Source organism: Orbicella faveolata, unplaced genomic scaffold, assembly GCF_042242905.1.
Source record: "Orbicella faveolata isolate gen_17 unplaced genomic scaffold, um_ofav_v1 contig_46, whole genome shotgun sequence".
NCBI lineage: Eukaryota > Metazoa > Cnidaria > Anthozoa > Scleractinia > Merulinidae > Orbicella > Orbicella faveolata.
In genome coordinates this window covers 13,660,815-13,683,788 of record NW_028301576.1, presented here as the reverse complement: position 1 = coordinate 13,683,788, position 22,974 = coordinate 13,660,815, and the positions used below count along the sequence as shown (strand labels likewise).

General features: G+C 40.2%; 4 protein-coding genes across 5 annotated transcripts; 1 reads left to right on the top strand and 3 right to left on the bottom strand.

Annotated features, from left to right (window-relative positions):
* Window positions 1-415: 415 nt before the first annotated feature.
* Window positions 416-4,062, top strand: LOC110059059 (uncharacterized). Of its 2 annotated transcripts, XM_020765739.2 has the most exons (3): window positions 416-580; window positions 1,371-2,074; window positions 2,332-4,062. In XM_020765739.2, the coding sequence occupies exons 2-3, from the start codon at window positions 1,380-1,382 to the stop codon at window positions 2,783-2,785; spliced, it is 1,149 nt and encodes a 382-aa protein (XP_020621398.2). In that variant the 5' UTR covers window positions 416-580; window positions 1,371-1,379; the 3' UTR covers window positions 2,786-4,062. The 2 variants fall into 2 exon arrangements, with proteins under 2 accessions (XP_020621398.2, XP_089134476.1); XM_089278350.1 differs by lacking the exon at window positions 416-580 and having other exon boundaries at window positions 1,243-2,074.
* Window positions 4,063-6,401: 2,339 nt separating this feature from the next.
* Window positions 6,402-11,228, bottom strand: LOC110059068 (C-reactive protein-like). Its single transcript, XM_020765748.2, has 3 exons — window positions 10,091-11,228; window positions 8,362-8,584; window positions 6,402-7,606 (listed from the first exon to the last, which is right to left on the bottom strand). Exons 1-3 carry the CDS (start codon window positions 10,485-10,487, stop codon window positions 7,219-7,221), a joined length of 1,008 nt encoding a protein of 335 aa, XP_020621407.2. The 5' UTR covers window positions 10,488-11,228; the 3' UTR covers window positions 6,402-7,218.
* A 97-nt stretch (window positions 11,229-11,325) lies between these two features.
* On the bottom strand, window positions 11,326-19,015 carry LOC110059066 (uncharacterized). The gene is made up of 6 exons (XM_089278552.1): window positions 18,825-19,015; window positions 17,658-17,916; window positions 16,927-17,154; window positions 16,116-16,367; window positions 15,336-15,521; window positions 11,326-14,109 (listed from the first exon to the last, which is right to left on the bottom strand). The coding sequence occupies exons 2-6, from the start codon at window positions 17,895-17,897 to the stop codon at window positions 13,669-13,671; spliced, it is 1,347 nt and encodes a 448-aa protein (XP_089134678.1). The 5' UTR covers window positions 17,898-17,916; window positions 18,825-19,015; the 3' UTR covers window positions 11,326-13,668.
* On the bottom strand, window positions 18,933-22,616 carry LOC149098503 (uncharacterized). The gene is made up of 3 exons (XM_089278547.1): window positions 22,499-22,616; window positions 19,797-20,594; window positions 18,933-18,999 (listed from the first exon to the last, which is right to left on the bottom strand). Exon 2 carries the CDS (start codon window positions 20,532-20,534, stop codon window positions 19,836-19,838), a length of 699 nt encoding a protein of 232 aa, XP_089134673.1. The 5' UTR covers window positions 20,535-20,594; window positions 22,499-22,616; the 3' UTR covers window positions 18,933-18,999; window positions 19,797-19,835.
* Window positions 22,617-22,974: the final 358 nt, after the last annotated feature.

Genomic DNA, 22,974 nt, shown 5'->3' with positions numbered 1-22,974 from the left:
TTTATGGCAAACGTTCCGTACAGATTTTGTTTGTTAAAGGAGAACCTCACTCCAAAAAGGTTGCTTTTTTGTCGTCACCTATAGCAAGTAAACATTCGGCTTTTCCACTCACCGAAGTTTCAGCCTCTAAAGTGCCTGCTATGCTGAAGAAATTCGTCTCGTAAGAAGCCGAAAATTCGACTTAGGCTAAACTTAGTGCGAGGTTTCTATTAGCGTTGACAAGAAATATACGTTTTTTGGATGACCTCCTACTTTCATTAAAATACATTTATACGCTAGTCTGTGTAAAGACACCTGCCATGTTTGCGTCAAATGAGTCCACCGTATGAATGAAGTTACGATGTTTTCACAATGCGTAAGAGCAGCCCACGAAAAATAATTATAACGTTGACGCTGACGCTGACATCCCCCGGAAGAGCAAATGGCGTCTAGTAGCAGGAAGAACTGCCTCCGGGAGCGCATATAAGGAGGATGTCCAGAACAAAGCATACATAGAGTTCATTTGCTCAAGCCATTAGGAGAGCGCAAGAATTGCTGTTGCTTTCTCGCCCTAATATCGTTGAAAGATCCAGCCACAAGGGTAAGAGTCAACGTTGTATTTCTCATTAACATTTAACTACGAGGTACTATCTAAAGTAGCTAATAGAGTAACAATAATCACGAGCACTAATCCTGGTGAAAAGAGCTTATATTTTACCGAGTTGCCGAAAGGCCCGCGTCACGCTATAACGCGCGGCTACCGCTCTGATGTTCACTGGAAAGTCCACTGGAAAGTCCACTGGAAAGTCCACTGGAAAGTCCACTGGAAGCTTTTACACCAATACAAATCATACGTTGTACAGTTTATTGTCGAGCCTTTAAGCCTTTGTAGGGAACGAGCCGTTTCATGTACCTTCCCTGGAGCATTTCAAATTAATTTCTCTATCATACGAACGTCACACAAAACTGCAGAATGTGCTGTGAAATCCTCCAAAATTTGGAAATAATTTTCTTGAAAACTCTTGCAATTAACAGCTGGAAAATTCAATAAGCATTTTAATTTTCATCTGCCTCTGCGCTTCCAATTCATGAAAGAATTATACTTGAAAATTGCATCCCGAAACATAATATGTTAATTTGAATGTTCCTAACGAATACGCTGATAGAATGAAAAGAATTACAAGGCATTGTTTGGGGGCGGTTAGCGTTAGCCAAGAAATTAATTAAAATAAGAAAATAACACCTTTATATCCCAGGAATTTCCATCGCAACTTTTTTTTTCTTTTTTTTCCGAAAGCGACAAGCTGTAGATACCACCAAATATGTGAATCCCAGCATGAATTGTCACTCAAATTCAACGTTGGTTACATTGAATTAATTTTTTTTACCAGTTACGAAACATGAAGCCGGTGACCTGCGTCGGATCAGCTGAAAAAGTTGAACTCAATATGTGCACGCCTGTGGAAGATGCCAAGCCCATGACTGGAGAGGACTGTGTTGATTTTTGTTCATTCGAACACAAATTCATTGGAGAACAAATCGAGTTGAACCAAGCCGAGCTAAGACATCTCGAGCTTCCAAATGGTGTGGAGATGTCATTCGGGCAAATCATAGCACTTGCAGGAGATTTTTATGGTATACCAGAGCATCCAATTATCGATCCTTCTAAAGGAATAAACCAAGCTGATTCTGATCGTCAGCAGCGCTTCCTTGCTGCATACAACTCTCTGGCTCGTGCACCAAAGGACAAATTACAGAAAGAGTTGAACAAGCTGATCACGGCATTAGACAAAGAAAGCCAAACAGGTGCAAGCATCGGCAACAAAGAATGGGACCAAATCACCGGTGGGATGTGGCTAGGTGGCCTGCCGATTAAACATGGACGGATGTTGGAATTAGCTCAGAATAATTACGACCATTTCCTTCCTCACGCTAAAGACGCATATCTTGCGGGTCATCTGTTAGCTCTGAACAAAGCGAGAGAAGCGAGTGAATATGCAGGGAATGAGAGTAAGAGATTCCTTCATGAAGCATTATCGTTGGACGGGTTTGCTTGTCATTTTCTTACTGACAGCTTCTCGAGTGGACACATCAGGTAAATGATATGTTACATATTTTCTTATACTTCTAAGTGTAATTAAGATATCTGTTGATTTAGAAATTTGTCGAATAGAAAATAATTAATTCATACATCGGCGTCCACTTATTTTTAATATCAAAACACAAACATTCCTCCAATTATCATTTCCTCTGTATTTCCCGTATTAAACCTTTTTTCTACAACAACATTTTTCCACGAATATATGGACTCTACATTTAGTAACAAAACTCCTTCATGTCTTGTTATTACAGGACGCCAAGAGTTCAGTTGAGAAAGGAAACCACTCCAGCCAGTGTTGGCCACTTACTTAGTAAGTGCATGCACGATGAAGATGGGGAATTTGGCCTGCGCGTAACAAACGTAAGAGCAGATAAGTGGACATCATATGGAGATGGAATGCTTCTACATGAAAAGAGCAAGGACAATTTAAAGCTTGTAACCGTGGCTGTGCGGCTATCAGTTGATCAGGTGTACGAAGCTTACAGGAACCCCACAAAAACTCTTGAAACAACTGTGGTGACCGATCTGATTCCATTTGTTGACCAGGAAGAGAAAAACACACATCCATTGTTCCAAGTCAAAGACGATAAACTCTGTAGAAGGTCAAAAGTCAATGATCTACACGACCATAGAACAGTGACTAGTTGGTGGGGAACGAAGACCCTTTTTCAAACTGTACTTGTTCATAGCAAAAGTAGTTTATAATAACACGTACAGTACTTTATAATAACAAAGTGCTGATATTATCAAGTAGAATAACTGGAGCATGCACGGTATTTACTGGAGTTAACAATATAGTTAGTTTTTTTAGTTTTATAAATGGTTCTGCTGTATTTATTCATTGAACTTTTCCTCCGCTGTTCTATTTATTTCCGATCAAATCCAAGTAAACCGATTGACCGTAACAACATTTTAGAAATGAAAATTTACTAAGATGGTAACGATTTGTAGAGAACCTTTAGTTGAAGCCTTCTAAATAATAAAGGGATTTTAGTGTACATTTCGGGTTTGATCTGTGTTTACTTTTCTGTAAATTAAGGCTGTAATATTGTTGTCTATTTCTACTTATGCAATCCCTAGATACATTTCACATATTGCCAACTCGATATTTGTATTCCACACAAGCATGCATCAGTAGAAACTGCTTCCTACACGCGATTGATCGTCTGGATCGTTGCGTCATGTTTTATATTGCCATTGTTATGTTGTCATTGTTTTACCGTTATGTTGTTATATTGTCAGGACCGTAGCAGTTTGAGGCAAACCGAGGCACTTAGCCCACTTTTTTTTGGTTGTTGTTGTTGTTATTTGGAAGGGGGAAAGTAAAACACTACTGGCAAATAAATAAACACCCTAAATACCTAGGAAGTGAATTGAACCATAGACCTTGCCTCAGTCAGAATTTTGTTTTATGACTGAGGCTGTATGGGCTGTTTGGGCGTCTTTCATGTTGATGTGAATTACTTTCCCTTCGCAATTTTAAGCTCTTTTAGCACTACATCCATTAAGGCGATAAACTTCAAATTTGGTGACTTTTTGTAAAGTCTACCTGGGAACAATTTCGATGACATGTTAACAGTTAACAAGCTTGACATTTCTTTGGTACCCGAATTTGACTGGTATGTTTTTGTAATTTTGAATTTCCTTAGAAAAAAAAATTGTCATCTTTCTTGAAGTCACTTTTACTTTTAAGATATTTTTAGCTTTCTTGATCCGTTTTGATTATTTCAGAGTCAGTGTTGAGGTTTTCTATAGCTGCGTAGAAAACTGGTTTTCACTTTATAGCTTTTAAACATCATAAATCTGGTCAAGCTGACAGCTTTTTGTAAATAATGGCGTGAGTTCAACGACATGTGACGTTATAGTGCCTTGTTAGAAACCTCAAAGGCGATATTTTTGGACACGCTCCATGTATATGACGAATACAATGGATGCAGTTGAAGGAGTCTGTTCTGAACAAATAATAAAACAAAATTAAATTACCTCGCCGTCGGTTGATCAAGTGGCCGATAACGTTAGGAACGGACCATTAGAAAAGTGATGGGGGATGGGAAAAATATTCATGCAAGGGAGGGCGACTGAAAAAGGAAATCGTGCTAAGAAAAAATGAAGAAAAAAGTTTCTGCAGAATGAATTGCACTGTCAGGCTTACAAACTGTACTCGCCTGAATGGCAACTTGACAGCCACTTTATATTGCAGTTTTAATTTCTTTGTCCTGGTGCAATCCCCACTGACCTGGTTTTCTCTACAATTATGAAAGCGGACATTTTTCCCTTTCAAGGCTAATACATTTTGTGCCCAGCAACCTCATCATGGACACTGTAGCCAAAATTGCTTGCAGAAAAACCCTCATGGATAACCATAGCTTAAAAGTGATAAAAAAAACCATGTTCTATAAACAGCCATCCTGCTTGATTTGTTGGCAATTAAGCAAGCACATACCGTGTTTTTCGCAACTGATGTGTATAAATGACGATTGTGGGCACAGATGTGCACACCCATGACGAACCGTAACACTTTCCCTAAGATGGCCGTTAAGATCAACGTCTGACAAACGTCATAATCAAAGACTATCAGTGAGGTTTTTAATAACACATCTGATGCGTTTAGTATGAGCAATTTCAATCCAGTTTAGGTTTTTGACAAAGTAAATGACGCATTATAATTCAACTCCAATCGGTACATTAAATTTATCAGCTGAAAATCGTGGAAAACGTACCAAAAATGCTATTTTTTTCCGTTCGTGAACCGTGCAAAAGACCCCCCTGTACGACTCTCTTAAATGTGTCAGATGTTTGGTTATCTTTCCCCCGGAATATAATTTTCACAGTAAAGCAAAACGATTGTGTGAAAGATCGAAAAAGAATATTTGTTTGAAGTTTGTTCCAAGCCATCAGATTGTGGCGAGCGTCAAGATTAAGATTGCGGCAGTAGAATATTCCCTCCCCCACCAAAAAAAAGATAAGTGTATGGGACTTGACCTCCCAAAAAAAATCCTGCAGAGGCAGTGGACGTGAGAAATAATTCCTGCAAGTTGAAAAATTCTCCCTTCCCCCTTCCCCACTCCCCCTTATCACTTTTCTAATGGTCCGTCCCTTAACGCTATTTAAAAGAAAGCCTTTTCCATTCAGGCGTGTAGTTAAATAGGTCACAGCGCTAACAAACGCTAACAAACGCTAACAAACGCTAACAAAACCTTCCCGCGCCGCATTTCTCCCAGGTTTTGTGCGCATTTATTTGCGCTGCGCCTTAACTAATTGAACACCTAGAAGTGGCTGTGTACCGGATAAATTGCTCTCAAGAAAATGGCGCAGAATGTTTTGTCCACATTTATCCACCGGATAGCGTTATTCGTCTTTTGGTTTCTGCTTTCTGAGAATATCAATAAATACCTTTTACTAACCTCGTCTTCTCGGTCCATACTGTAAGTTACGGAACGAGTTTTTTTCCCTTTCGGTTTACGGCCCAAGCGCGTAGCGCGCTGGCCATAAGTGGAAGGCGAAAACACGAGCATCCGTAACTTATAGTAAGGACGGAGAAGACGAGGTTGGTAAGATATTTATTGTATCAATACTGTGTGTCTGGCAGGTTCGGGGACGCTATTCTATTCACACGGAAGGGCTTTAAATTTCTGACTCACGTCAAAGGCAAAACGAGACAATTTGAAATCGTTGTTAGTACACAATTTAAAGTAAAAGGGGAGTTTTAAACTTTTACCAGCAATAAAAGTTAAGAACACTTGGCGATAAATCACGAAACATTTTGGCATCAAAACAGCTTTAAATTTTAGCGGGCCGCACAGTGGAATACGGCTCGTTAAATTGACCAATCACAGCGCGCGTAGTAACTAAGACATATAATAAAAATAATTCTTAACCGAAAATATAGACTAGACGGACTGAGACCTAGTTGGTCAGGAAGTTTGATATTCTAATGGTTATTTCCAGTTAGAATGAACTGGCATGCAAAACTTTGTGGTTAGCTTATTTCAGCGGCCGCCCATCACACTGAAGCCGGTAGGAGGAATTTGTCAGCCAGCAATGTTACATTGATGTGCGAAAGAGATTTAGGGCAATCCCATCCTGGAATTTTTTTTTAAATCGCTACTTCAAATTCCGAAAGGTGACGCTAAATACATTTGGCAAACCCCTAAAAGGTGCTTACCACATATGCCGTCCCCTTGCGTGCGGGCCTTTCAAATCCCCTGCAGTTGCTACTTTTGCTTGCGATCTGGACGAACTCAGACAAAATCGATGGTCGGTGGACAGACTAACGTGATAGAGACTGCCGGAGTTTGAGAAGAGACAGAATAAAGAGAACTGTCAAAACACACTTTTACATTTATTTCAGAGTCATACACGCAAAGTCAGCTCTTAAAACATGTAAACGGATGACCCCCAAGCCCATTACAACCCCATTTCCACCACCTTCTCCCCGTCATATTAAATGAATAGTCGCTTCCGGTAAAAAAAAAATCCCGTGCCCAACCCGCTGTATCATACATCCTTTACATAACAGGGACGGCGAAACCGGGGGGGGGGGGGGCTGGGGGAGCTTTACCACAATTTCAAGCTAAAAATACGTAGAATAATAATTATAAACCCATAAGGAAAGTTAGCGCCTCTGGTGCTCGCTGTAAGCCCTCCCATCCCTGCATAACACTGTCTACTTTAAATGCCAACAAACGTAAATGATGGCGCTATCACTATCTACATCTACATTTATTAAGTTGATAAAATCTTGGAAGACATCACATCAACTGTACATAAGAACAGCCTAAAGAGGAATGGGACGAGACATGGCTACTCGGCCATACCGCCCTTGTCCCGCCTTCTTCCCTACTCGGCCACCACCATACCGCCCTTTTGCGTTCGCGATGACTAAACACTCGTCCTGGTGACCCTTAGAGAAAAAACCAGCTGCCAGCAGACTACAATCACTGCAAATGTAGGCATTTCACTTATCCTATAACTGACGACAAGTGCATACATAAAAACCTAATACTGTGTACTCTAAAACCCCGTTAGTGCCAAATCGAGATTACTGTACCTCATGGCAAAGCGAAACCTAACATCTACTCTGATTTGATTTGACGTCCTAAGAAGTAGTTAGAAATGACGTTTAAGTATGAAGCATTTCATATTTCGCAAGCAGATGGAGAAATAACTCTCACATCACCTCTAAGTCCAACTTTAAAATCAGACCATTTCTTGACATTACCCCTTCCCCCGTGACATGACCTGGACAGCTTGAGTATTTCATTTGCAGTAAGGACCCTGTTCCACACGTTCAGATCAGTGAGTTCTCCAATGTAGCTTTGGCTAGCGACAAATCCTCCTCCAAACGAATCTTGGTCCTGCCCGATGACGAGGATTCCATTTGTGTTGATCACGTGACCGGTTTTAAATCCAGACCCACTGGCTTGGGAGACGCCATCTTTGTAAATCTTCCAGGAGCCAACTTTGTTTTCCCATGAAACACATATGTGATGCCAGAAGCCATCATTTGCTGATATTCCACTGATCCTAAGGAGTAAAGAGAAAGGATGAAGGTTACCGTTTTAAGAAATACCGATTTTTTGATTGGGTAATAAAATTACATGTATAAAGCATACGTGCGTTACCGAAGGTAAGTGTTCTCCAGTAAGGTCTGGTTCACACTAACGACATAACGGCATAATGACGAAACGACATAATCGCTTATAACGGCAATGTAAATATCGACATAAAGACATGGGACTAGATAAAAGGAAGACAACTGAAAAATGGAGGAAGAGACAATTGTTGGAATTGCTACTGGTTCTTCACGGTTATGTTATGTCAATGTTGTTCACACTTGTTTTAACAGAAATACACATACATTATAACGACATAAGGAAAAGATCATTTTTTTTCCTTATGTCGTTATCTTCATTCTGTTTTGTTGCTAAACGTCATTATGTCAGCATGTTCACGCTGCAAACATAACGAAACAACGTTCTTAGTATGTCGCTATGGTTATTTCGTCATGCGGCAAATGTGAACCAGGCGTAATTAAATAAATTGACACTTGCTAAACCAAGTCATCTACACGTGTCCATAGTGTGAAAGCAACCTCAAGCAAGCCTCGATCGAAACTCGTCAATATACTATAGTATTTGTAATTACTGAATACGTCGTATTTTTTAATGTACAAAAACTCTATTAGTGTTCAGTTAGCACTATTAAGACAGAAACGCAAAGTATACTCTTTAAATAGTCTCCGCTTATCCCACGATTCTGCTCTTTTTCCAAAGTGTTACCTTGAGTCATCAATGATCACTAGTTGAATTTGAGACATCCTGTTTATTAGAACTTCATTGAAGTTCGAGTTCGTGCTGTAACTCACGACCGTCCGGTGATCTCCCGTCTTGTCCGTTGTACGCACTCGTAAGCACACGGTAAACGCGTTCGTGACTTGCAAGCCATGGTGGATGACATAGTCACTTGTCCCGCTTTTAGTAAAATAAAGGTCGAATGGTAAGCCTGTAATGGAACATAACAAAGGAAACCGAAGTTAACCCTAATTAGCGCTGTGGATTAGCCGTATTCATACTGCAGGGTGACAACTGAATCGTACCGTCATAAATTTATATAAGGACGTATAAGACCGTATAAGAGGTCATTTAGGCGCCATTTTGTTATCCCAGAAAACAAACCGTTTAAGCGTGAATTCGTGACAGATTTCTACGGGTCTGGCAGGAGCTAAAACTCGTCCGTCGACTCTGATGGACATGTAGACGGACAAAATTTGGGCGAGTTTCCCTCCGTTCCGTTTTCACAGTAGAATGGGAAACTAGTCACTGACGGAAACCCGACTTGGGCGAGTTTCCCGTCTTGCCTGTGAATTCGAGAATTGCATTTCGTTAAAGAAACGTTGCAACTTTCAAAGGCTGGGGAGCATATCACCTACAGTTAGACAATTAGGGAGCTTAAGAAAACCACGACGGCAACGGCAACGGAAACGTCGCTAAACGAAAGGTTTAATGAGCAGAACAATGGCTGTGCACGTGCGTTGTAATTCTTGGTACATTTCTTTGCCGTCCTCTGCGAAACAACAACGTGAAATGACCAAATTTCGCGTTGTCTGGAGAACGTGAACCACGAAGGCTATTTTTAAATTTCTGTTTCGAATTTATCGATGTGTCCTAGATTCAGTTTCGTGATAGTTTTGACAATGATAAACAAAGTTAATCACTCTAGGGTATCGCCAGATTCGTTGGTAAGATATAAAATCATTTTTTAATCGTCGTTGTCCTCGGCGTCGCCGTCGTGGCTTCTTAAGCTCCCTAATGCAGTCGTGACGTCGGCTTTGAACTTAGCATGTTAAAAAGCATCTAATTCAATGCTAGATGCGAAGAAAGAAGATTAAAATATAAAAGTAATGAATAGCAACCAAGGGAACTTGAGGCAACTACGAACAGAAGTAGCTCACAAAGACCTGCAAAGACCTGTCTCCTGTTCGAGGCTATCCCTTTCTTTCCTCTTTGTTCACCCGCCCTGCGCTTTTTCGCGTCTTTCCTTTTAACCGAAAGCGTGGAACAGGCTAAGAAAGCTGAAAACTTCAGTGACGTGTCAACATTTAGTAGATGGAGCCTCATATCATCATTCGATCCACGAGTTCTTCTTGACACTTTTGTGAAGTCATTTTCAAAAACAATCTTAACTTATCTCCCTGCCACACATTTACAATAAGCATCGTTGACCCTATAAGCCCTTGAAAGTTGACATTGGGACAAAAAAAAAAACTGCTCTGTGACAACTGCCAGGTATATTACACGTAGGGTCTGAATTGAGGTCGAACTTGTTCGTGCAGGCATGTTAAACTTCTTACGTCTTCTCAGAATAAAAAAGACATTCAATAATAACGAGGCATGATGGACAATGATGTAATAGCTCTAGGGTTTGCAGTTCCTGTGTGAAAGCATTAAAAAACTCATTAACAAACTGGCTGTTCGTGGCGATGCAATCGATACATGGACTCATACTAACCTGGCTGAATCTGACTGATTTGATTCTTTATCGAGGCGAGTTCTTTCTTCAAATCGTTCACTTCCTGTAACAACTGGCTGTTTCCATCGCACAAGTCGCACTGACCGACGCCATCCACAGAAACATTAATGACTGGACGACAGGGACACGCAGACGGGGATGTGCTTGCAGCACTTGTAGGGCGTGCAGCTCGAAAGAGGACTATCAGAGTAACAATCTTGAAGAAGCTTCCTGCGACCATCTTGAACTCGGGGAAAAAACTGATGTCGACACTGTGACTTGAGGTGAAAAATGAGGGTATACTTTCTTGCCTACAACAATATATATTGCGGGGGGTCTGCGGTAACGAGCCAATCAAATTACTGTACTTTATAGACAACAGGAAAATAGATACCATGATTAGGATTACGGCTCGGTTAAGTGACTGGCATGGTATGGGCTGATCGTGTCACAATAAAAAAAATAAAAAACGATAATACCATCACGTTCCATCACGTTCCATCACGTTCCATCACGTTCCATCACGTTCCATCACCAAGAGGCCCCTGCGAAGTTTTGACTAATAAAGACCTGAGCAGAGAATGCCATTATCGTGGCAAAATTAATTTTATACAATAATTCAAATCATTCTCGCATTTTAACTGGTTAGTACTTACGATCTATTGGAGGACAGGACGAGGACGAGCACCCTCGTCGTTTTTATCGTGGGACGCCCTTCGGAGGGAATCTAAGAAGTCATTCACAATTTCTGGGTTTTGGTTTATTTACTATAATACACAGTAGATTCCATGTTGCCGTACGTCTTTTCAGTTAGAGATCACAGATCGATGATGTCAAAATGTGGTAAGAACATCAGAGACACATTTTCCTAAGGGCTCGTGTGTAACGCCAGGTGTAACGTTTTTGTTCCTACCACATTTCAATGCATCTGTGATATATATAACAATTAGATAATGAGTGCACTTCCTGTGCGCTTGAAGAACAGAGCGCGAGTCCCAGGGCAAAATTGGATCTTTAATTACAGAGAAAACTGGAAATCTTTTTTACTGAACGAAACTAGTCAAATCAATTGGGCGAGAGACTGTTATCGGCTACTTCTCGTTAAGAAACACCAATCACCTCATACTGGCCCGGAAAGATGGAAACGAGATATTTTGATAGAATCATGCACAGAGAATTGGACAGATGTTTTTAAAATGGCTCCAAAAACATGCAAAGAAAATAAGTAGAAAGAATTTCAATTCAAATTTATTCATAAGATTGTCATTACAAAGAAAGAACTCTTCAGATATGGGATAAATACAGACAGTGACTGCATTTACTGTGGTGAGCCAGACTCCATAAATCACACCTTTATCGATTGCGAATTTACAAAAACCTTCACAAGCAAAGTCATTAATTGGTTAACACTCAGAACGGTTCGAACTTTCAACCAGATACAAAAGAAATGCTTTTCGCTAGTGAGAAAATTCAATTACACCCTCCTGTTCATGAAATTCTATGTGTATGTAAGTAAACTAAACAACAGTTCAGTTGTACCAACCGAATCAATTATAAACACAAAGTTGAAAATTTGTAAATTAACAGCTATAAACTACTGGTAACATGACTATTCTCCTCACCAACTTAACAGACTAAGTTACTTTTAATTGTATTAAATCAAGATTAGAAATCATTCCTCCTCCCACTTGCCCCCGCTATTAGTTCTTTGTTTACTTTCTTGATTGTTTCGTATATTTAAGTTTTCCTTTTCTTTTATTTTTTCTTTCTCATTTTTTTCATTCTTGTTTTTTATCCTGTTTTATTTAATTGTAGCTGATGTGTGTTGTCAGAATTAATTAATTACTTTATTTTATTCGTTTTCCTAATGAAAGTAAGTAACACCTGGCGTTAATAAGTAATGTACATTGGGGTTTGGGTTACGAAAAAAACAATTAGATTATGAGCTCGAGAGTTCTATCACGCATAGAAATCGAGAGCAAAAAATCAAATCGTTTAAGTATAAATCTACTAGTCGTTCAAAACTTTATCTAAATCCACTTCAAAACCAGACACTTCGAAAATGCAAAGAAGCGGCCGTCAGTTTAACAAGCGCACACTGTTGGGCTACTCAGTATCTACAACAAAATAGCTAGTGATTAGCGTAGCAAATCATAGAACGGCGTTTGTGATTAAACGCTATTAGATTCATACTAATTAATACTGGACATGACGCACGGCAACATGGAATCTATCTGTTAAATATTTCTCACTTAACAAATCGAATGTGGTTTAGCGTTGTCTGTACTCTTATCGACAACGAGTATGCGTCATGACAGTGGTCAAAATGTTGTGGACTCACGAGACGACTCACGTACTATTAAGTACGGGAAACATTCTCTGAAATATCTTGGGTCTTTTTTGTGGTCAAAGTTGACAAAGGAGGAACGTGGTATGGATAGTGTGAGTACTTTTAAACGTCGGATAAGGAAAAGAGACTTAACGCACTTAATTGAAGACGGGGGCTGCAAGAACTGTTATTTATGCAATAGTTAATTTAGAAAGTGATCATAATTATGTAATCAGTGTATGTTTTAAGTACGTTTGTAACTAGAGTTCTATTTAGAATAAGTGTATGTTTTTAAACATGTTTTTAACTAGAGTTTTATTTAGAATAAGGGTTACAACTTTCACAAAATTCTAATGTTTTTCCTTAATTTTTCTTTAATTAGTGTCACCAATTAGTGTGTAAAACGTTAGAACGACTGACACTTGAATAAAGTTTACTACTACTACTACTGCTACTGCTGCTACTGCTGCTACTGCTACTGCTACTGCTACTACTACTGCTACTGCTGCTACTGCTACTGCTACTGCTACTACTACTGCTACTGCTACTGCTACTACTGCTGCTACTGCTACTGCTACTACTGCTACTACTGCTACTGCTACTGCTACTGCTACTGCTACTGCTACTGCTACTGCTACTGCTACTGCTACTGCTACTGCTACTGCTACTGCTACTGCTACTGCTACTACGTAGCCGAGTGAGTCCACAACAAATTTTGAACACTGTGATGACGCATATCGTTGTTGATAAGAGTACAGACCACGGTAAATAAGCCAATCAGATTGCGAGATTAGTAGCAATCGTAGTAAAAAGGTATTTCTCATGCAATTGACAGCGCCAGGATTAGGAGAGTGCTCAGAGGGCTTTAACACTGATTAATCATCGATTAAACATATATTATTAACCTGCTTAGTCTGAGAAGCAAATTTGCAGATTACTTTTTAGAAAAATTACAATCTTCCTGGTGTAATTACTGACATACCGCACAGAACACCACTGTGGAAAAACTATGCTTACTTTGAAACAGATTTCCCATTTTACTACTTGGATGTTTACATCATTTGCATTTTATACGGAGTACTGTGCAGAAGTAATGCAAGCTAAATTCGACGAAATTCGCGTACTTAGGGAGCTTTTCGACGAAAATTAAAATTTCTCAAATCAAGGGAAATCTTATTCTAAACAAAGCAAAGTTTTCGATACGAGAAGCCATAAGCTAAAAGGTAGGAAGACCATTTTTGTGTGAATATCAAAAGAAATGACGTCTTCTCATTGGCTGATCAAGATCGTCCTCTTCATCCTCCGCATCTTCGTCTTTCACCGCTGGATTTAGAATATCATAACATCCAGCAGCCTTTTCATTCTTGACACAATTGATGTAAGCCTCGATACTTTGCTCCAAGTAACTTAAAGGTGAGGAACCCTGGGATAGCAAGTGATAGTGAAAGTCCCGGAGATCAAACTTATCTCCCAGCATTTTTTTCGCTTTTGTTCTGAGTTTCTTAATATGTTGTTGTCCAATCATATAAGCTGTAGCCTGGCCGGGAGCACTCTGGTACCGAGTAACTTCTTTTAAGGCGGTGTCACTTTCATCCCAGGCGTAATCTGCAAAGAACCGCAGGGCTTTTTGGCGGGAAAACCCTTTGTAGTGCAAACCAGAGTCTACAATCAGACGTAAGGCTCGCCAGATCTAAACAAGAAAAAAAAAAAATCTGGTACGCATCCTTTCGTTATGAAAATGAACACTAAAAGGAAAAGATGTTTCTGCCGTTTCGCGGTCATTCTCTAGTTCAGGCTCAAAAATAAAATTTACATGTATAAATCCGTATATGCCTGCATTAATGAACGCTTAGCGAAAGATGAATGAAGCAAAGATACTTTGCACCGAGTGAGTCACACAGTTTGATTTTACGACTCTGCAAGGCCTAAAAATCACTCCAGTGAATGAAAAAAGGATAATAGATTGAGGGAAGGGGATAGGGAGAATTAGAAGACTGAAAGACAGAAAAAAAAAACCTGGACTACGGAGAGATATTCATCAAAACCGTATTTTGTTAATTTTGATAAGCATGTTATTTGATGGGATTCAGAGTCACCCCAAATTTTGGCGAAAATGTAAGGTAGGTCTGAACCCTGAATACAGAATTTCAAAAAAAAAAAAAAAAAACATTCCAAAAAGCTGTATCTTAAAATGCTTATCAATTTTTGATGATAGAAAATGAGTTTCCCAGCAGATTTTGAATTATAGACACTCAAACTAAAATTAAGGGTGTTTTTAACAGGTGTTATATTTGCTATTTTATTCTCCTATACTGTATGAACGTGACCACAACTTGTTTAACAATGATTGGGTATTTGTGCAATGCCAATATTGTAACATCAGTTAATAAAGAGTGGTATTATTCAACCGTCAATGCATAACTACCAGTAACCTTAAATTTGTTAGCCCGGGTAACACCACCGTTTGCCTCATTAGCACTCCAGTTAGGGATAATTTTCAGTAGTAGACGAGTGTGACGTTTCAACGAAATTTTGATTAGAACTCGAACACCAAAACAAAGCAAAACACTGGTCCAATTTATTTAATGATGAACGCAAAGCATTAGCCATGACGGGTCCATTTGGAGAACCTATGGACAGACCCCTACTTTTGTTATATTTTTCCAGATCTCTCCTCCATTACCCACGCGAGAGAGAGGGAGTTGCAATCCTAAACCGCTTTTAAACAAAAGCACGTAATCTTTCTTTACATGCCCATTGTCAGACCTTCAATTTTTTGCCTGTTCACTAATTCATACACAGTTTCAGACCCAGATCGCACCTTTTGACCCAGTTCTTTACTTTTTGCAAAACAGCTGAAAACCTTTGGCACAGCAGACACCACAGATCCTACGAGATTTGTCTCTAGCTACCAACCTGCCACTTCAGCATGCCATATTTTTGCCAGGGTTCATCCGCGTAAGTATCCGTGTCCTCACCAATCAGCGGGTTTTCAGCGTATAGCCCCCAGCCCTCGGTAAACGCGGTGTAGTACGTTTCTTGGTCGAGCCATTTGATCACTCCACCACAGCTGTCCCGAAAGTGTTCTTCCAGACCCTGCACCTACGTATTAAAGAGAGTGGGTGGAGGTTACGTTGTCCAGCTGGAAATCCTGGAAAAGGTCCAATACTTTTGAACATCTCAACAACTCAGTGAAGGGATGAATTGGATATCATTTTAGACCTAGGAATTCTACTGGAATACGTCTCGGTTCTGTATTTACCGCTTGACTTTTTGTTTTTGTTGGTCTCTCGCTCGGTTTGTTTGTTTGTATGTTTGTCTGTCTGTCATTCTGTCTGTCTGTCTGTCTGACTGACTGACAGACCGACACCGACTGACCGACTAAATGACGCACTCTCTGATTGACAGACCGACTGACTGACTGACTGACTCACTCACTGACTGGCCGACTGACTGACTAGCTGGCTGGCTTTCTGTCTGACTGACTGATTGTCTGTCTGTCTGACTGACTGACAGGCCGACCGACCGACTGACTGACTAAATGACTTACTGTCTGACTGACAGATCGACAGACCGACTGATTGACTGGCTGACTGGCTGACCGACTGGCTGACTGACTGGCTGACCGACTGGCTGGCCGGCTGGCTGGCTGGCTGGCTGGCTGGCTGAAAGTCAACAATCTTTCGCAACGCTTACTTGTGTGTGGTGTCCAGGCCTTCCTTCGTGCGCGTTCGTACTCCATTCCTCGTACTTTGGCCCAGGTCTCGCAGAAAAAAACGGGACATTGTAACGGGCGTTCTTTTTACATTGTGCCCCAGCCTCGTTAAAGTTTGCCCCAGCAGAAGGGTTGAAGTCCGGATACATTTGTATTGGACAGTTGGGCGTTGTGTGTTTTGCACCACTGAAATAGAACATTTTAATCGTCTTTGGATCCAGTAAACTGAAAGCCTGAAGGAAACAATCGAAGAAACACTTAGAATTAAGTCTGTTACGTATGATTTTTGGGTAGCAGAGTTATGTACATATGTCATTGCAACTAGAGACACCATTACCTTGATTTGAGATGAGATAAACTTTCTCGTCCCTTGCGGATTTCCTGTATATATTTATCCCTCGGGCCATAACGAAGGACAAAATGTGGAAATTCAGTAGGATTGAGCAAAAAACTCATAAGATGTGTGACACTGCCACTAAATTAGATATAAGGCTCAAAAGGCTCTTAAAAGTGTCAAATATTCGCTGGTAATCTAAACGTTTGAAAAAGGGTACTTTGTTCTAAATAACAAATTTGAATAAAATTGCCGACATTCAGATTGCATTAACAAGAAAGCGTTTACACGACTGATGAAAACTGCAATTTGTGGAAGTCGATTTACTGTTCCTTATAAAAATGGTCTCTACATTGCTGGCCGTCTAACAAAACTATATAGTCATTTCCGTCACCGCAAAATTAAAAAGTACAGAGAAGCAGAGTTGCTAACGCAATAATGTGTTTTTTTCTACTGACCATGCGGGCTTCATCGAACCAGTTTTGAAGCGCTCGCCATCTTGTGGGACAGTATTTCTTTGCCCCTTCCACATCACCACACACAACATGAGCATTCTTGTCTGACTCGTTCTTCGGAATCTCCTCCTCGATGAAGTACATGTCTGAATGGTTCATTCTCTTGATAAACTGCTCTTTGGCTGAGTCGTTGTTTCTTTCACGTGTCACCAGCCTTGCCACCTCCAATACCTGTGCATGATGTTTAGGGAAAAAAGGTTCAACAGTTCAACAGTATCATACTTTAGCTGGTTTTCATGCGGGTCCCCTATCCTGATCGAATTGGAATTTGGAAATGTTGGTTTTTCAGGAGGGAAGAAAACCGGAAAAAACGGGGGAAAACCCTCGGAGCAGGGCAAAAACCAACAACAAACTCAACCCACATATGACACCGGGGCAAAATCGCATCAGGGCCACATTGGCGGGGAGGCGATGCCCCAACCCTGCTCCCCTAAATACTCCTTTTACTATCTTTTATACGATGTAGCAGAATTGCTTTTGTTGTTCTTACTCAGAAACTTTCTAATGAAGAGTCAAATTCCAGTTACGTTAACCACAGCATTGCAAAGGACAGTCGATCACGAATATCACTTGCTTTATAAATAAATTCTATTTCCTTCGTGTTCATTTTTGGCCACAAACAATACCAATTCCAACAATTCATAATCACAAATTTTGAGTATCACATCACCCACCTGGGGATAAAGTTCTTTCAGCATCTTAAATCCGAGTTCATGTATTTCATCCGGGGACATGGTGTTTGTTGTGAAGTAAGGTACGATCTGCTGATAAGACTTCTTTCCGTTCAGCAATTCCCCTGTTGGTAGCGACTTGTTTGTCGGTCTTGACTTGATAGCGGTATTGTTGACATACACGAAGGAAAGAGGAAGTGTAGCCAAACCGCTAGAAACATTACTGGGAACGCAATGCTGCATGTGATCTCTCCTAAGATACCTAAACAAGGGGTACGAGAACTATATTGTAATAAAAACATATATATAAACCTACTGTATTAATCTCGGGCGTTTAATATAGCATAATCTTGAATGCATTAATTTCTAATACCTGCCACTTTTCATGTACACTTTACATGTGGCTACCTCATGTGTCTACCCGTTGTTGCCGCATTCTTTCGTCGTTTTCTGCTTGCAGGCGCATTCTATTCCGTTGCCATCGCGTTCTTTCCGTTTATCTCACTTGTTCGTAATCGCTATTCTAATAGGTTTTTTAGCCGATAATTTCGCTTTCTTTCCGTCTTTTTTGTCCAAGTGTTTTCAGTTTCTTTTTGCTTTTCATATGCATCCTGGGTTCAGCTTGGTGATAGTTATCAAGAGTCTTGCCGACTCCATTGTTTTCCTCGCTTCGTGCTCCTAGTCGTACAACGTTTGTTACTGTCGTAACCTTTACCTTGCACGTAATTTATTTTGTTCTGAAACAACCGCTTTCATCGTTTTCACCACTCCTCGTCTTTAACGTTACGCAATTAAAGTAGTGTGTTGAACGCTCGACAGGTTCTTTGGCTACAATACTCCCTTATGAGCATATGTTCATTTGAAATATAAATATGGTTTTATTTTTAAAAAAAGCAATATGATAGTTAATATGACAAAGGAAATCTAGCTGCTGTGTATCAGGGCATGTGCGCTATGCCACATCTTTGTCTAAGATCTCAAAAACATTTGAGAGAAAAAGTTGACGTCAAAAATAAGCTCAAACCAGAAAGAACATTTTGTTATTGACGTTTCGGCAGCGCAGGTTCGTTTACTCTGTAATGTTTCCCCATTTTCATGTGATCTAGATCACTTAATTAATCCCCTCTAAGGACGACTATACCTCCGTTACGACAGATCAAGTTCACTTACGTGAATAAATCGTCGATTGGTTTTCCCACGTTTTCAACAAGAGAATCTCTCAGGGATTCATTTACCGATTTCCCGTACTTTTTTTCCCACGAATTGCTTTCATCAGTATTTTCAACGAGCGTCTTAAGAAACTCGGGTTGCAGAAGCGGTTTGATAAAATCCTCTTCAAAGATTCCTTTACAAGGGGGGAAAATGCTGTTAGTAGAGTAACATAGCGGTGAGGCAAATCACGATAATATGTACAGTTAGCCAAGCCTAAAAGAGGAGCTCCTAATTACAATAGCGATCCAATCGAAAACCTGTACCTAAGCAGCCATCAACTCCAACAAAACACATGATCTCGATGAGTTCTAAACATGCACCCGCGATATGGTCACGTGATACTGGTCATCAGATACCTTGTTTAGGCAGGTGCCAATTCAACATAACGCGGATGCCCAACATCAAAGATGTATGCTGTAAACCCGCCCCTCCCAATCTCTTAGGGGAAAGCCCTGAAAACGAGGTTGTTGCAGAGGGTGACATTTCATACTGATTTACATTAAGGGGTGTACAGACGTATGGACGGACGGATGGACAATCACGTAACAACAAACATTTTTTAGCTGGATAGGTTACCATCGGGACCGGTGGGTTACCGGGATTCCGCTCACGCGCCCTAAGCGCGCAGGAGGTCCGCTATAATTCAACTGTCCCGGTTTTAACACTGCTGTGGACAGCTAGTAAACCAACAAATACTGCAGATGGAACATTGATTTTATATACACTTAACAAAAACCCCAGCTGATGGAAGGCTAACCAGCTGACTTTTTACAAACGTAAGCGCAGCCGAGGAGTTGAACTCAGGACTATACTGAGAACAAATCCAGTTAGCAGCAGTTTGAATTATTTGAACCAAGGACGTGACAATTAAAATCCAGCGCTAGCTATTTTACGGCTGCCCCGCCGCCTGTGAAAACATCAGAACCTTACCCTTAGCTCCTTTGATTGATATGTTACGGAAATACGACGTCAACCGTTAATGCCAGCTTTACATTCTTCGACAGAGCGCACCATTCCAACCAAAACACCGTATTCCATGTTCCTCCTGTATTGAACAAACGTTTCTTTAATCCCTGCCAGCTTGCTTAGTAGATTCTCCAAGTCTTTTGTGGAGTTTGGCTTGAAGTGATTCAAACTTTTCTTCATTTCGGAAGGGGTATCGCACAGAGGTTGCCAACACCACAAATTGGGACCCATTAGGAAATCACCCGCGTAATAGTTCACATCATAAGGGGTTCCAAAAACGTGCTGTAAATAATGCTTGACTTGAGCCAAAGCCTTCCTCTCGCGTGGCTTTAGTTTATGCACCTCAAAATGTGTCTTGTTTATTTCATCGAGTAGCGCCCACGCTTCGTCAGTGATAATCTTGATGTTGCTCGGGGATGGGTCGTAAGAGCGATATTTTCCCCGTATTTCAGTCGGCGACACCCTCGGCTTGTAAGCGATTCTATTTGGGTGAAGCCGGTAATAACTATCTTGTACTTTCTGAAGAAACGTGTCCAAGCCGACGCGGACAGCTTCGTCTGAGTAAGAACATCTGTCCGATGTGTGGGGAGAGCTCTCATCACATGGTGTGTCACGTGTCAGAAGAACGATTCCTGTGATGAGACAAATAAGCCCAGTGGTGGCCAGGAACCCCGCTAACACCAAAAGCAGGATAACACGCATGACCAAATTGGGGACACGTCTGCTCAGATTCTCTTAAGAGGCACGTGCCTTTCCTAAATACTATGGAAAGATAGACACAAAGTAAATGTAATGAAATGGCCATACCTTCTCACAGAGTATTGCCAAAGCATACATCTTAATTTAAATAAAATGAACTTCATCATTTAAACATATTAACAAAATTAATTAATAAGGCTATATAGATTATTACATAGTTTTTAACAATACAGTTTCGATATAGCGCGCGCAGTGAGCTATTTCTAGATTTTGCCTCGCCAATTTGACGAATTTGACCCAAATTATAAGTTCCCTAAGTCTCAAACAATGGAAATGACTCAAGCTAGTTGTCTGCAGTAAACATAGCTGCATAGAGGCCATTGTTAACAACAGTAGTGTTAAAACTGTAGTAAAAGATTGCTGGATTCGAACAAAACGGTAAAATATCACACAGTGCATGAAATTAAAAAAAACTCTATCGAATGCTTCCATAAAAGACATCATGTTTGTTACGAAGACAGAAATAACACTATACATGTAAAACAACGACAGAAAACACCAATTGAGCTGTCTGCATTTATGATGAGAAGCTTTGTTTTTGCTAACATGTTCGAACAACAAATACGCCAAATACTCGTTTGAAGTTTGGTTTCAAAATATTAGCCTAATGCGTGAACAAATAATAGATTATTCATCCTAAAACAAATAAAGAAGCCTCGACGGTTGTTCAGTTGTAAAGCACTTAGGAAGCGGTAGAGTACTCAAGAACGGCTTAAGCCTCGTCCAGAACACAGTCGAGGCTTCTCTATTTTTTAATTTAACTGGCTTCTACAGAGATAGTTGTGTGTTATTCGGGAGGTTTCAAACATATGCGTTTGTAACTTCCCAGTATTTTTGCTGCAAACTTTCATGTCTTACATGTAACTGTAGTGAACTTTTCTGACCTTATATCACTAATGTAAATGAAAATGCAAACGTGAAACCCAAGCCATACTGAATACTAATCTAACCGCTATAATCGGTTACTATTAATAGATTACAAGGTCACAAAGTTCATAGTATTGCCAATTCCTATTGAAATCCGTAGTTTTGAATAAACGTCACAGCATGCAAAGTTTCAAGTTGGAAATGCAGGATATTTGCTAATTTTCAGACTCGAGGGAATTCTGATATTTCAAATCACTCCACTGAGATAAATGATGCTTGTACAACGGAACCCCTTAAAATTTCCTCTCAAACTGTTGCGCTTTGTTTCCACACTAAAGTGCTTCATGCTATCCGCTCGTATGGCCAATTTTTCCGTGCGTCCCAGTAAGTATATCCACACGAAACAGGTGCACCAAAATTTTATCGCAAATTTGAGCCTATGTAAAATTAAATCAATGAATTTGAAGATGCTGAAAACAGGATGAATGGCTGCGTGACAATGAATACATTGTCTTATTCGAGACAATCAATAAGTATTAATTTGCATCCCCTTGTCAAGATCAGAGATTTGAATAGATTAACAAAATAATGCAAACAAACGTCGGCTTTAGTGCGGTGCTCGTTGATCGTAATAACTCTCAGCTTTTTCAGAACTGTTTAATGCAACTTTTGGTGTTAAAAACTGAAAAGTTAAGCCTTCTACTGGCTGTATTACCCTCTTTACTCTTGGTCGATAGAGGAGTCGAGATTTCAGGCGATCTGATCAGTGCATTGCCAGATGAATTTAAATTATCTCTACTAGATGCTGTATAGGGTGCAGCAACCGTGAGCTTATGACGAAACAATGTGCACGCGCCTCAGATTCTACTCACAACTGGCCTGCAAGGGCTAAGAAATTAGCTTTTGGAAGGTTTATATGTTTAGCAGGTTATTCGTCATGTTGGCGGTCGTAGACAGAGAAAGCATCCTTAAACCCTCGTCAAATGCAGTGCACGAACGAACAACTAGGATCAACACAAAACTAAGAATTTAAATGTTACCTTTCTGACTTCTTTCACCGCTTAAGCTTGAGAGGAATCAGTACTTAAAATACAGCACATTGCACCATCAGCTGCCGATACGTGAGGACAATTCAGACGCATGTCAATTAGCTTCAATTTGAAGTCGTCAATCATTCAACCATAGAGTCACTCTTGGATGATTGCTTAGTTTGTTTGCGTGACAGAAGGCTCTCTCGCGTGAAAGAAAGACAAAGCCCCCAAATTAAAAGGCGAGGAGGAAGTGTTTTGTTACGTGCCAGTGCTTCGTACCACAGAAGTGAATTACACAAGCGATAGTCTGGGTACGTTTTCCATTTGTTTTGTAATACCGGGATTTCTTTTTTGTTGTTTTTTTTTTTCTTTTACTATTTTGTTTTGTTCATTCGGTTGGAAACCAAATGGAGGGGGCTTTCAACTGAAAATTATTCAGACAATATGGAAGACCTTCAGAGGCATTCTACTTTTCTAGCTTTTAA